Source organism: Leopardus geoffroyi, chromosome C1 (genome assembly GCF_018350155.1).
Source record: "Leopardus geoffroyi isolate Oge1 chromosome C1, O.geoffroyi_Oge1_pat1.0, whole genome shotgun sequence".
Lineage (NCBI taxonomy): Eukaryota > Metazoa > Chordata > Mammalia > Carnivora > Felidae > Leopardus > Leopardus geoffroyi.
The window spans coordinates 117600055-117614271 of record NC_059328.1 but is presented as its reverse complement, the minus strand read 5'-3'; the positions used below and the strand labels follow the sequence as shown (position 1 = coordinate 117614271).

General features: G+C 57.4%; 1 protein-coding gene across 4 annotated transcripts in view; it reads left to right on the top strand.

Moving 5' to 3' along the window:
• GLI2 (GLI family zinc finger 2) overlaps positions 1 to 14217 on the top strand; it is a 257356-nt gene that overhangs the window by 221914 nt on the left and 21225 nt on the right. For all 4 annotated transcript variants that reach the window (XM_045479495.1, XM_045479497.1, XM_045479498.1 and 1 more), the window contains 4 exons: positions 322 to 507; positions 10439 to 10640; positions 12205 to 12418; positions 13650 to 13772. In XM_045479495.1, the coding sequence (XP_045335451.1) occupies positions 322 to 507; positions 10439 to 10640; positions 12205 to 12418; positions 13650 to 13772 (725 nt within the window). The remainder of the gene's footprint in view (positions 1 to 321; positions 508 to 10438; positions 10641 to 12204; positions 12419 to 13649; positions 13773 to 14217) is intronic.

The following is a 14217-nucleotide window of genomic DNA, read 5'->3' as shown; positions in this document are numbered from 1 at the left end:
ATCTTCGTTTCCTTTTGAAGGCTCTGCTGGACGGTGGACAGGGGATGCTGTCAGCCTGGGGCTCTTGTCTCCTGTGGGGCCTGCACGGGAAGGAAGGGGCGGTTGTTTACGGCTCTGCGGACACGGAGGCGTACGGGATCTGGGTCCCCATCGGCAGGAACACGCCCCACCCTACCTCGTCTGCTCAGTGGGGGGAGGGGACCCAGGGGCAGAGGAAGGACCGGCGGGCACTAGGGGGAGCTCGCCAAGCCGTATGTGTGTTTCTCTATTTGGTGCCATGTCCTGATGGCTTCTTTCTCTCTCCCTCCCTCCTGCCCACAGTGGCCCACGAGCACCTCAAGGAGAGGGGACTGTTTGGCCTCCCCCCTCCGGGCACCAACCCCTCAGACTATTACCACCAGATGACTCTCATGGCGGGCCACCCTGCACCATACGGGGACCTGCTGGTGCAGAGTGGGGGTGCCGCCAGTGCACCCCACCTCCACGACTACCTCAATCCGGTGGATGGTGAGTGCTGGGCGGGGGCGGGGAGCGGGAGAGGGGACGCCGCTCCTTCTGTGGGTGAGGAGCCCTAAGGAGTGGTCTGGGATCCTTGCCATGACTGCTGTCCGCAGGGGACCGAGTCTGAGCAACTCCCACAAACACTTAGTGAGTCGCCGCGAGCCAGGACATGTTTTAGCAATTGCAGACTGGGGAACAAAACACACTCGTTTCTGCTTTCATGGAACTTACAACGTGATAGGGAGAGACAAAGCCAAGAATGGAGTAGGAAGCACTGGGGTGAAGTGGGGGGTGGGGGGTGGGTATAGTCTTGAATGAGGAAATTGAGAAATCCTCCCTGGGAAAATGATATCCAAGCAAGAATTAAAGGAGGTGAGCAGTACAGAAATATGTGGAAAGAATGATCCAGGCAGGGAAACAGCAAGTGCAAAGGGCCTGAGGCAGCAGCATGCCCTCTGAGTTCAAGAAAAAGCCAGGAGGCCAGCATGCCTGGCACCCAGTGAGTGGGTGGGGCAGGAGTAGGGTGAGGCCAGATTTCTGGGGCTGGTTGTGCAGGCTGGTCAGGGCTTGGTAAGACTTTGTCTGGCTTAAGCATCATGGGACCCTTGGAGGGGGATTGGACAGAGGAGTAATGAGACCTGACTTTTTTTTTTTTTTTAACATTTTATTTATTTTTGAAAGAGAGAGAGAGAGCACAACCAGGGGAGGGGCAGAGAGAGAGAGAGGGAGACACAGAATCCGAAGCAGGCTCCAGGCTCTGAGCTGTCAGCACAGAGCCCAACACGGGGCTTGAACTCAAGAACCACAAGATCATGACCTGAGCCAAAGTCGGACTCAACTGACTGAGCCAGCCAGGTGCCCTGAGATCAGACTTATTCTTAAAAGGAGTTCCATTGCGGCTGCTGATTTGAGAAGGCTTAAGGGCAAGGTGGAAGCAGAAGGTCCAGGTAGTGGAGCTAGAAACCACAGCGGCAGGGGGCAGGGGGGGCAGGCGGCTTCTGCAGATTTATCCTCCTCCAGCTCTGCCTGGGATGGCTTTTGCAGTCCCCGATGGCAGGGAGCACGCAGGCCCACGGGGAGACCTGCCAGAGAGGGATGGCCTGGTACTTACCGGGCCGCGTGACTCAGGGCGGGTCCCTGCACCCCTCAGCCCCCTCCTGTCCCCCAGTACTGGCTGTCCACACCAGCCACTGCAGCTCCCCCTTATTGCCTGGGGCAAAGCTGAGCCCCTCACTTCCTAAGACCTGGCTGAGCTCTTGCCTCCTCCAGGACACACGCCTTCTCCCTCCTCTCCCCTCTTCTGGATCCTTCTTGTCTCTCTCTGCCCTTCTCGCCTCACACTTACAAGAGCGACCTCGTGTGGCTCCTGAACCCCGCTGGGCACTACCTGTTTCCCCACAAGAGTGTTGCTGGGGAAGAGCCCTGGAGCCTCTCCCAACACTGGCTCTCACGGCCCCATCACCCTTGACATGGCCTGAGGGATGCCATCAGAATGTGATCCCTGGGTCTGTGCCGCCCCTGTGCCTCTCCATAGCCCTCTGGTGCTCCCCACAGGGAGGCAGGCGGCGTGTCAGCAGGTGGCGAGGGTGGGGCTCAAGTAAAGCTGTGTGTACAGGCCACTTGTCAAAATTAGAAACCAGACAACAGGTACAATGCAACTAGTCCTCAAATAGCCACGTCCGAACATCACATCCCCCCACGCAGGGCCTCCCAAGGCCTCAGGGTGGCCGGCACCAGGCCAGCTGGACAGCGGGCAGACACAGACAAACCACGGCAGAGGGTCTGGTCAGGCAGGTGTCCCCAGAGGGCAGGAGAGGCTGAGTCAGCCAACATGAGCACCTGCCATGTGCCTGTGTGACAGCCACCTCCATCCTGTGCCTTTCCATACACTCTCCCCTGTGACTGCCCTCGGCCATCTTCTGAGGCTGGAATTGTCATCTCTACTTTAAGATGAGCACACTGGGGTCGTGTGACTTGCCTAGGCTGTGAGTTGGGGTTTCAAGCCCCGCTGTTTATCACCAACACATTGGCTCTTCCCTTGGGCACACTGCCTCCAGGCAGCACCACACATCTGTCACCCCAAGAGCCATGGCCTCAGGGAGGGCCTGCTGGGCCAGACGTGTTCCAGCTCAGCCTAGAGCAGCCGGGCCAGAGTGGGTGCTCCCCTTCGGGGTGGCCTTGGGAAGGGAGTTGGGGCAGTGAGCTGCAGACACATCTAAGCCAGCACTGCCTGTGCACGTCCCCACCGTGGGAGATGACCCAAGGGAGCCGGGGGCACCGGATGGGGTCCGGACAGTGGTTCCTAGCCCCACATGCCAGTTGGACTAAACACACTACTGAGTAAGGTCGTGCATGTGAACTTGGCCAGTGCCTGGCGTGCAGGAGCGACTCCATCAACACTACTTCCTGTGTCTTTCTAGCCTTTTCCCTCGTTCACATCTTCCCCTCCTGTGGGAGTTTTGTCTATCGATTGCCTGTGTCGCTGTCCACCGCGTGCTTAGCCTAGTGCCACAACTCCTCGTGGCCACCGCCCCATGCCTCCCATCCGTCCCAGCCCCAGGCCTGCCACGTCTGAGTCATCAACCCCCCGCCCCCCAGCTGTCCTGTTATTCGCCACCTTCCCAGCACTGCCGTTCAGCTCGGGCTCCTTCGGCCTCACGGCTGCCTCGCAGTAATTTCTCATCCCCTCCGTCATTCTGCACCCCTGTGGCTTTCGTCACCCTCAGGGCAAGATTCAGGCTTTATAACCCGGCTTGAGTGGCCTTCCCCTGCAGCCTAGTCTTCCCCGCACCTCCCCCGCCTTGCACACTGCCTCCCACCGCCCGGCTCCAAATGAAGCCTCCCAGACAGTTGCTCTGCTCCCTCTGCCTGCAATGCCCTTCCCTGCGGGCTTGCCCAGCTCGCTTCTGCTCCGTGTGTTCGGATCCCAGTCAGCCGCCACTTCTGAGACACCACCCGGATGCAGCCCCAGCTCAACCGTGTCAGCTCTGCTCGCGCTCCCTCCCTCCCACCTGCGGGGCTGTAACTGGCTGCTGCTTCTCCGTTGACAAACTGGGGGGTTCCCCAGGTCCGGGAGCATGGCGGCCAAGGAGCAGGCCTCTGTGTTTGCAGAGTGACTGAGTGAGTGAGTGGTGGTCACCAAAAAACCTAGGATAGAAAGATGCAAACTAATTGGGGAACTACCCGGGGTCAAGCAGCTGTCGGCTCTTTGCAGGGAGCCGGGAACACGGCAGCTTTGTTCTCAGGGGCGCTCAGCGTTTGGCAGCATCTGGGGCTGAGCAGGAGTAAGGGAGGTGAGCTCATCAGTGGGCGTGAGAGCTCTGTGCTCGTGTTGGACTCATCACACCCACCCACCATCCTTTCTCCACCTCTCCTCTCGGGAACATGATTGTCTTCAGGGTATAGAGGGAAGTTTCCATCCCGGACCTGGGCAGGCATATCAGTTTCTCACCCCAGATCTGCTGAGGCTGGGGGTGAGGCTTGGCAGGGGGTGGGGGGGGTGGGGGGGCTCGGTTCTGAACCCTAAAGGATTTCAGGAACAGATGACTCTTTTCCTTTGGTCCCAATCCCTTACGATCCAAGGAAATTAAGAGTAGGCCAACACAATATCCTGTATTTGTCATTACTTAATACGGTTCTTTTTTTTTTTTTTTTTTTTTTTTTTCAAGCCAGTTTGAACTACAACCAGAACATTTGCTTCTGCTTCTAAAAACGTTTTAGGCATTTCTGGGGCGCCTGGGTGGCTCAGTCGGTTAAGCGTCCGACTTCGGCTCAGGTCATGATCTCACGGCCTGTGAGTTCGAGCCTGCTTCAGATTCTGTGTCTCCCGCTCTCTGACCTTCCCCCGCTCATGCTCTGTCTCTCTTTCTCAAAAACAAATAAACATCAAAAAAATTTTTTTAATGTTTTAGCCATTTCTGTTCAGCTCTGATACCCAAGTGGATGTGTTGTTCACATGCGTCTATTAGACCCCAGTGCGCACAGCTCAGGTCAGCCTCTGGAGTATCCCCAGCCTCTCCCTTCCTATAAACTGGGGAGCAGGGAAAACCCACCAGCTCCTGCTGGTCCCAGGTGCATGGGTGTGGGGAGAGACCCTCCCAGGAAGCTTTAGTCCACCCAGTGAAGTGTAGACCTTCTTTTTGCTCAGACGGTCACAGAATTGTGCAGGCTCAGAGGCCACCTGTGGAAGGGTCCTGAGACTCTCCGAGAATATGTGTGTTCATATTAGAAAGCCTCCTATAACCATGACCATGACAGGTAAGCTCTGTGCAGGTACAGGGGGCCTCATGACTTTGTGGGAAGTTCAGGAAACTGAGCCTTCTCTCTCTCTCTCTCTCTCTCTCTCTCTCTCTCTCTCATTCATTCTGGGGGTGTTTCTTAAGCACCTCCTATGTGCCAGGAATACACAATGGTGCATAGCATGCCAAGTCGTGCCCTCGTGGTGCTTGATAAGTTCCACAGGTGGCTCTGTGTAATAATCCTTGCATTTTTCATACATTCACCTTTTGGGGTTAAATAAATAGACCTTAAAATAGAACCTTGTATTTTTTCTCATATGGGAAACCAGATATGCTCTGAGGAAGACGTCCGTGTCCTTGCCTCCGTCAAGCCCAAAATAACCTCATCTGGGTTGAGTGTGCGTTGAGGAGATCCCCACGGTGGTGTGGGGCAGGCAGGAAGGTAGAGGGGGCCTCTGCCGGGGCTCTCGCTGCAGCGAAAATCCAAGCCCTGCCCTGCTCCCGGGTCCCAGGACCAGGCTGCAGGCTGGACAAAGGGCATCTCCCGCGTCCCTCCCTGGCCAGGGGCCTCTCAGCCTCCTGGTGGTCGATGGAGGCCCGATGCCTCTTGTTCTTAAAGGAGGCTGATTTATAGCAGGAAGAGTGGAAAGTGATACTGCGCTGGGAGGTAATAGATCAGCGGTCAGGGAGTCCAAGGCTATCGCTCTGCCTACTGGTTCTCCAGAGGGCGGGGAATTCACCGGTTGTCACCGGGGCCTTAAAATGGAATGTTCTTGTTTTATGCTGTTGAATATTGGTGATTGCACGGCAGTGTGGGAGCCGCCACAACCCACCCCCTCCTCCCACCACACTGAGAAGATTGAAATGTTTCCGATTGAAATGTTGTCTGTTTACAGCCCATATTTCCTCGGAGCTGTATATTTTATTGTCATATTGACACTAATTTGACTTGGATGTCACCTCCGTTCTGACGCCCGTTCTTTATGCTGCCTGCGGGTCCAAGGGGGTTTTCAGAGACCAATTACATTGATCACACCACAGAGAGGCAGGAGGAGCCGCTGGAGGGACTGCCGGAGGCCCCAGTTGGGCCGGGAGTCCGTGCCCAGCCTGCAGACAGGAGGGAGACTGAGGCAGAGGAGAGCAGGCCACAGGTTCCCCGAGGGGCAGGACTGCTGTGTGCAGACCCGGGCTAGGTGGTGTATGTGGGTCACCCGGTGAATCGGCACAGACACGAAATCACTTTACAGGCGAGGAAGCCGAGGCCCTGAGCCCGAGCCCTAAATTTGTCTACATCACAGAACTAGGAAATGGTGCCGGCCAGTCTCAACCCCAAGCCTCTGGGCTCCAAAGCCGAGGTGTTTTCAACCCCCCCATAAGAGGGGGTGAGGGGGCTGCGGACGGCTAAGTGTGGGGCAGGTTGAGGTCCTCCAGTTGGGTTTCCTTAGAGCATTTCCTCAGTGAGTCCAGAAGGTATGTGGGCAGGGATGCTCCCTAACCGGTGAGGACCCAGGGCCCATGAGCCAGGCCACGAGGCTGTGTCCTGCCACCGCCAGGGGGGGCATGTCCCAGTCCCACGCTCAGGACAGCATCTGGCACAGAAAGGCCTCCTGGGAGGTGGTGCTCCCACCACCAGCTCTCTCCACTGCTGGTGCCCCACCTGCCCTGCCCATGTCCTGGGGAGCCAGCCCCTGCTTCCTCCTGCCGCCCTCATTCCAGGTTCCTGGGTCCTTGGGACACCCCCCCCCCCCCCCCCCAGAGCTCAGGTGACATGCTGGTCACAAGCCCATAGCAACCCAGAGGTGGATACTGTTGGCCCATCTCCCAGGTGAGGAAGCAGCTCAGGGAGGTTCAGAGCCTCGCCCAAAGTCACCCAGATCAGAGCAGTCAAGCAGGGTCAGAACATGGTCTGCCTGCACCGGGGGCCCGTTCTCAAACCTCCTGCCCTTCCCGGCTGCCCCCAGGGAAAACAGCGATGTCCCCAAGCACTCTGGAGTTACCTAGTAATCCCAGGAGCCCTGCCCAGTGCTCTGGGCACCACTTTCTTCTCTCACCTGGACAGTGAGCTTCACAGGAGGGCAGGGCCGAGGGTCCCCCCCCTTGCTTGCAATCCCCGAAAGCGTCCAGCCCGATGCCTGCCATACCGTCACCACGACAAGGTTCTGATGGGTGAATGAACTAACACATGAATGAGCAAAAGAAAGACGTAGTGGCTGAAACAGGATCCAGATGCAAGTGGCAGCAGGAGTGGGTAGCATGGGGCGTCTGCCCGGGTGAGGGCAGGCTGGTGTCCGGTCCCCCCCGGCGGCTGACAGAAATCAGCGCAGGCTCATCCACAGATGAATGGACGCAACAGCTCTGCCAGTCCCCGGTCATAAATCACAGGAGAAGCCACAGGAAATGAGTGCCAGGATTTTCTTTCTATTTAGTAATTTATCAAGGGAAGAGGCACATTAATAAACATATTTCCCTCGAGGGGTGGGAATAACAGAGATGAATATCACTGTCAGATTTGCCCTGTTTCCTCTTGTTAGGGGCACGTGAGAGGGTGGGAATCCAAATATTAGCAGCAAAGTCTTTTTTTAGAACATGCATTAGAAGGATGAGTGTATTTCTTAGTCTACAGGATGTTGGATTGTCCCTCCCACCTCGTGTCTCTCCATTTGCCACTCGGTTCGTAAGTGACAGGACTCTTTGGGAGGATTCACGTTTGCATCTTTGATTTTCCTTGGAAGTGAGGACCGACGGGGAGTGAACTCAGTAAATAAGAACAAAGAAGCCTAGAGGAGCCCGGATGAATGGACAGATGAGTGAATGCTGTAGTGACAGATGTACTGCTGTGTGGCCCAACTGTGTTTTCTAGACTTGCTGTCCCTCACTCCAGTATTAGCTTTACGCTCATCCTGCCCATCAAAGCCGTCCTCCTCGCCCCTGAAGAAGCGACGTTAATTCTCAGTTTCGTTTTAGAAGGTCTGCTGGGCTTTCAGCTCTTCGGTGGTTTGCTGGTGTCCTCGAGATAACTCTGCAAGCCAAGCTGTACCGCCCCCATTGTACAGATGGGCAAAGAGAGGCTCAGGAGGCTGAGTGATGTGCTCCAAGCACTAAGTGTTGGGTTTGGTGTGGCCCAGCTGTGTGTTCCCACATGGTGTGTATGTGCGTCCGACCACCCCAGCCCCCACCTCCAAGCACATCCTTCCCCGCAAGGTGCGTCTTCTCTCTACCCTGGGCGGAGGCGGTGTGCTGAGTGCTTTGGTGGCCAACTGCCTGACTTCCAAGTCTACTTCTGCACTTCCCCTGGCTGTGTGGCCTCTGTCATTCGTAAAACGACAGTAGTAATAGTTCCTTTCTTCTAGGGCAGTTGATGCTATTGAACAGTTTAAAGATTAAACAACTTAATACCTTGGAGTGCTCAGAACAGTACCCAGCACCTTCAGGGCAGTGCATAAATATTGACTTGCCCTGGCTGTGATTCTGCTGTCCCTCATCTGTGCCCACGGCTCAACATTTGCCATCTTCCACGCGGGCTCACCACCGAATGGATGCATATGTGTATGTGTATGCATATAACGGTGGGGGGAAAGGACCCAAGTCCCTGATGCATAAAGGTGGGAGGGGCAGAAGCAATCAGATAACCACACCGGTGCATGCGGACTTGACAACGTGACCCTCCCCCCCACCGTTTGGAATGGGGGTAACTTCCCAATCAGAGGATGTCAGGGTGCTCTCCCTGGGAGAGTGATAACCCGTGGAGGTCTGAGCACAGAGAGGAAGGGAGAGCACTTCAGGCAGAAGAATGGGCATGTGCAAAGGCCCTGTGCCGGAAGACAGGTGACAGGAGTAGGGAGCTGGGAGGTGGCTGGAGCAGAGCCTGGGAGGTGGGCAGGATGAAGCTGGAGAGGTGGGCAGGGGGCACCCACAGGGCCTCCAAGCAAAAGCCACCTTGAGCATTTGGGCTTTTTTCCTAATAGTACTGGGAGCTTTGGAAAGGTTAGGGCAGGGGGCACAGGGACATGATTCAATTTACACATTAAAAAGCTCTCTCGGGCTGCAGTGAGGAATGTGGATGGGACAGCAATTAGCTAAGGGCCCTGGGATGACCCAGGCTAGCAGTGGGCTGGGGGGAATAGGAGGAGGGGGAGAGGAAGGGAACCTGCAGGGGGCTTTGAGGCCAGACAGTCATGAAGGAGGTAACAATGGAAAGGCATCAGGCCAACTCCCATCAGAGGCTGTTTATCCCAGTGGCCCAGGAAGAAAGGGGCTTCCCGGGTTTGCCAAGGGTGAGGGGTCAGAGGAGCACCAGGCATGGGTGCTCCCAGGGCCCAGCAGGGGACCTGGGGGCATGAGGTCATGGGCAGGGGCTCTGCTGAGGCTTCTGCAGTTGGTAGCTGGGGGGCTCTATGCACTCACACAGGCCAAATAGGCCCCAAACCTTCTCAGGGGCTGGTCGGCACTGGGGATGGGGGCTCAGAGATCCCCAGGCTGTCAGCCCTGCCCTTAGTGCCCCCACAGCTGTGGGGACAAGGCACCAACACACCAACCCTGCAGCCAGGGCAACCTGCCGCCTCCCTGGAGGAGGAGCACCTGTGGGGTCTAAGCAGCTCTGAGCGGACAGAAGGGAAGAAGGCGGGCATCACGAGCCCAGGAACGGCCGAGCACAGGCATGGAGGCAGGCTGCGTGTAGCAGAGGTGTGCACCAATAGCCTCTGGAGCTGTCTACAGGCAACCCCTCCCGCGCAAAGGGAACTTGGAGGCCCCCAAAGGGGCACAGAAAGAGGTGTCAGTGCCGATATCCAGAAATGCAGGGGCATGGCAAAGCGTTTAGGTGCCCCTGCTGTGTAATGTACTCCTCACCACAGCCCCAGGGGTCAAATCCAGGAGACCCTTGCACAGAGAGGAACCCAGGGCTCAGGGAGGGTCTGGAAAGGGCAGACACAGAGCATGTGGGAGTTGCCCGGCGACACTGGCAGGTCGTTTATTCTAGACCATTGTTTGTCCGGAGGAGAGAGCCAGAACCCTGACTGGGGGGCGGGGGAGCAGTCTGGAGCCAGGCGGGAGAGTGTGACCCCAGGGTCAAGGAGCCCCCCCTCTGGTTCAGGCTGTCTTCCTTCCCGCAGTTCCTTACCGGTGAGGGGTGAGAGCTTATGCGAGGGGCCGTCAGAGAGAGCGGTGGGGTGGTGGCTGGGGTGCGTGCCTGTGCATGAAGAGTGTTTAAGGTGACAGGTTCTCGAACCCTGGGGCAACTCCGGAAGCCAGGATAGTGGCTGCCCTTGGGGTGGGTCTGGAAGGACGCTGGCCGTGCCTGTTTCTCTACCTTGCGCTAGCTTCACAGGTGGGTTCAACTCGTGGCCACCAAGCTCTTCAACGCTTAGCTGCTACAACTTAAACGTTGCTGAATCCAGCCCCACTCCCTGCAAAACTAATAGTAAAGGCACTAACTTATGTTCAGCGGACATATTCTCTCCCCCAAGCATCTGCCCTGTGTTTCTCACACCCCCACCACGTCATGCATGGATCCATCCCATTCTATAGATAAGCAGACTGATTTGGAGAGAGGCCAGGGCCCTTGCCCAAGAGCCCCCAGCTGTGGTTCTCATTACACCGTCCTCAAAGGCTCTTCCCGCTGTCCCCCCACCCACCAGTCCCCCTTCCCCAATTCTACCCCCTACAAGCACAGTGATGCCTGGGGTTGGCTGTCCCCACAGTGTCGCGCTTCTCCAGCCCACGGGTGACGCCCCGCCTGAGCCGCAAGCGGGCGCTGTCCATCTCCCCGCTGTCAGACGCCAGCCTGGATCTGCAGCGGATGATCCGGACATCACCCAACTCGCTGGTGGCCTACATCAACAACTCCCGCAGCAGCTCGGCGGCCAGCGGCTCCTACGGCCACCTGTCAGCAGGCACCCTCAGGTGAGCCCAGCCGGCATGTGGGCGGCCGAGCCCCAGAAGGTGGGCTGGGGGCCACATGGGGGAGGGCCCATGCTTTCGACCCGTGGAGAAAGACAGGACACGTTGCATTTGTGAGTCGGTGTGCTTGCAAACGCTCCCTGAATTCCACACCGACCACGATGATGCCGCAACGTGCCAACATTCGAGTACGTCTTCCTGTGTCGGCTCATCCCCCAAAGCTACTCTCTGATGTGAAAGGTATGTTTACTGGGCCTGGCACGAAAGAGTCAACCATAAAACCCAAGGTTTTATGGCAGCCACAGCCATTGGTGGCGCAGGTTGTGACACCGACTTGGGCCATGCCAGGTCTCCGAGCAGGCAGCCAGCTTCCCGCTGTGGTCACAGCACGGCACACCCAGACCTCACTGACACCATTCGCCCTTGTCCCCACCCCGCCCCCACTCCACCGTGCAGCCCATGGCTGTTCTAAGGACTCAGACCCAACCACCTTGACTCAACTCATTTCCTCCCCGCAACCCTCCTCAGGGAGGCCAGGAGGTGTGAGGAATGTCAGGAGAGCCTGGCCCTGGGACGTGCAGAGATCGAAGTGGTAACAAGGATGTTGGCTGTCTTTTTTTTACAAAACAAATTACTCCTAACCTTAGCTGTTTAAAGCAACAACGAGCATCTACCATCTCGAACTGTTTCTTGGGGTCAAGAAAATGAGACTGGCTTGGCGCTGGGTCTCACGAGCCTGCGCTGAAGGTGTCGGCCAGGGCTGTAAGGCACCTGAAGACTTGCCTTTATTTCACGTTACGGGAGTCTCTCTATAAGGCTGCTTGAGCTTCCTCACGGCATGGCGGCTGGCTCCCCCACCCCCACCCTGAGTGACTGATGCAGGAGAGAGCAAGGAGGAAGCCACATGTCTTTTTTTTTTTTTAAGCTATGTACTTATTTTGAAAGAGAGAGAGAATCTCAAGCCCCAATGAGGGGCTCCATACCATGAACCTAGAGATCATGACCTGAGCTGAGATCACGAGTTGGACGTTCAACTGACCGAGCCACCCAAGCCACATGTCTTATATGGCTTGGCCTTGGAGGTCAGCATTATTTCCGCAGTATCGTGTTCTGGAGAGAGGGCTCATATGCAGATGGCATAAAAGAACCTAGAGGTGCAGCAGAAGTGAAAGAAGAGAGGGGGTGATGCGAGCTGCAGGGCCCAGGGCACATGTCCTGGACAAGAGGGCATCAGAAGCGGCCTCAGGGCCCAGTGGGCTCAGATGGTCAGGGATACCTCTCAGGCGTCAGAGAGGTGAAGGACTGGGGTGTAGGCCTGAGATGACGCCTGGCCCCTCCCTGGGGTGAAGGCTGGGTCATGGGGCGGGGCCTGCAGGCGAGCACAGCCCATGAGGCCTGAGATGGCAAACAGTGGTGGCTCTTGAGCCAGGTAAAGCCGTGCTGACTGCAAGATAAGCAACACGCCCCTCCCGATGCCTGGCAGGGTCCTCTCTGCGCAGGAAGTCTTGACCAAACAGCCTCCACACCCCCCAACTCTGTTCCGTGACTTGCCTGCTCTCCTTTGCAGCCCAGCCTTCACCTTCCCCCACCCCATCAACCCGGTGGCCTACCAGCAGATCCTGAGCCAGCAGAGGGGCCTGGGCTCAGCCTTCGGACACACCCCGCCCTTGATCCAGCCCTCGCCCACCTTCCTGGCCCAGCAGCCCATGGCCCTCGCCTCCATCAATGCCACGCCCACCCAGCTCAGCGGCAGCACCACCTGTCTGAGCGACGCCACCCAGGTAGGTGGGTCCCCGGGTTCCCCGGGCCCCATGAGAGCTGATCATTGCCGTCTCATGCCGGGAACCTGTGGAAGGACTCCTCGCTCGGGTCTGGCTGGTGGGATGCCTTCTGGCAATAGGCCACGGGATCAGAAGGGCCGGATGCTGGATCAGGAGACCTGGGCGGGGTCCTGACACCCTCACTTTGGCTGGCAAGTGCCTGGCCTATAAATTCTGTGGTCGCCTGTCCAGTCCATGTAATGAGTAGACGGAGCAACCCTAGAATTCAGGCTCTGGCAGACAGAGTACAATGTACTCGGTACTTAGAGCCTAGGTTGACCAAAGGCCATCTTACTTGAGCTCTCCAGCAGGCCTTCGACGTGGCAGGGCGTGCTGGTACAGTGCCAGGCACACAGTAAGTGCCATTATTTTTTGCTGAATGAAGCCCCATTTTGCACATGAGGAAATGGTTTTAGAGGCAGTATCGGGGCATGGAAGGACACAGTTGTGGACTCCGCCAGACTGCGTTTTGGACCCCAACTCGCTGGAAGCTCTTTCAGCCTGGGCTAACGCGTGTGCGGAGCGGGGCCTGCCGCCTAATCGGGTCGTTGTGCGCATACCTGAGCTTGGGGGCGCAGAGCCCCGTGGGGACCCGGATCGTGGCTAACGTTCACGATGACAGTTCTCGAGGTCACGCCACCTCCCAGGCCAGCCACCTGTCAGGGTGGAGCCCAGAGGTGAGCATGTGCTGGGACGAAGGCAAGACCCCACCCTGTCTGGAGCAGCCCCTCTTCCAGGACGCCCTCCCTCTCCACCCCAGGGCTCCAGGTGTCCACCTGGCACCTCCCCCCAGACAGTAGCTATCAGCTCTTGTGACCAGGCTCTTCTTTCCTGCTCCCCGGGCTGGTCCGGCCCTATTCTCCTGCTCTCATGCTTCAAGACCCCCTGCTCCAGAAGGCTGAGAAGCTGAGGCTGCTGGAACAGGAGTGAAGGTGTCCCACATTTCGCAAAGAGAGGGTTTCTTTTCCATTCCCAGGGAGGTGGGGGGGGGGTTGGAAGGCCGAACTCTGGGCTCTCTCGTGGCTGTGCCCCCCCAGCCAGAGGACCAAGTCGGGAGACCCGGCTTCTGAAACTTCAAACAGAAGTGCTGGCCCAACCTACGTGGGGAGGATCCCTGAGGTAAAACCCAAACAGAACTCGGGGTGTCCCTGCCCTGCCCCTGCATGACGGACTCCCCTGCTCCCTCCCTCAGAACAAGCAGAACAGCGAATCGGCTGTGAGCAGCACCGTGAACCCCATCGTAATTCATAAACGCAGCAAGGTCAAGACAGAGGCAGAGGGCCTGCGGCCAGCCTCCCCGCTGACCCTGACGCAGGTAACCTACTGGCTGTCCTGGCCGTCCTCCAGCTGGGTGGGCGGACCTGGGACCTTGGCCCTGGTGGTGAATGGACGAACGGACAGCTGCTTGCATGAATGAGTGAACCAGAGAGGGCGGGGACACTGTGAGCTCAGGGAGGACCAGAGCTGTGTGCCCAGCACCCTGCACGTTACATGCTCATCAAACACGTTCTGCATGAAAGAGTGGATGTGTGGATGCATGGATGGATGGATGGATGATGGAGGGAGGATGGAGAGATGGATGGATAGATGGATGGATGGATGGATGGATGGATGAGTGGATGGATGGATGGACGGATGGATAGATGGATGGATGGATGGATGGATGGATGGATGAGTGGATGGATGGATGGATGAGTGGATGGATGGCTGGATGGATGGATGAATGGATAGACAGACGGATGGATGGATGGATGGATGGA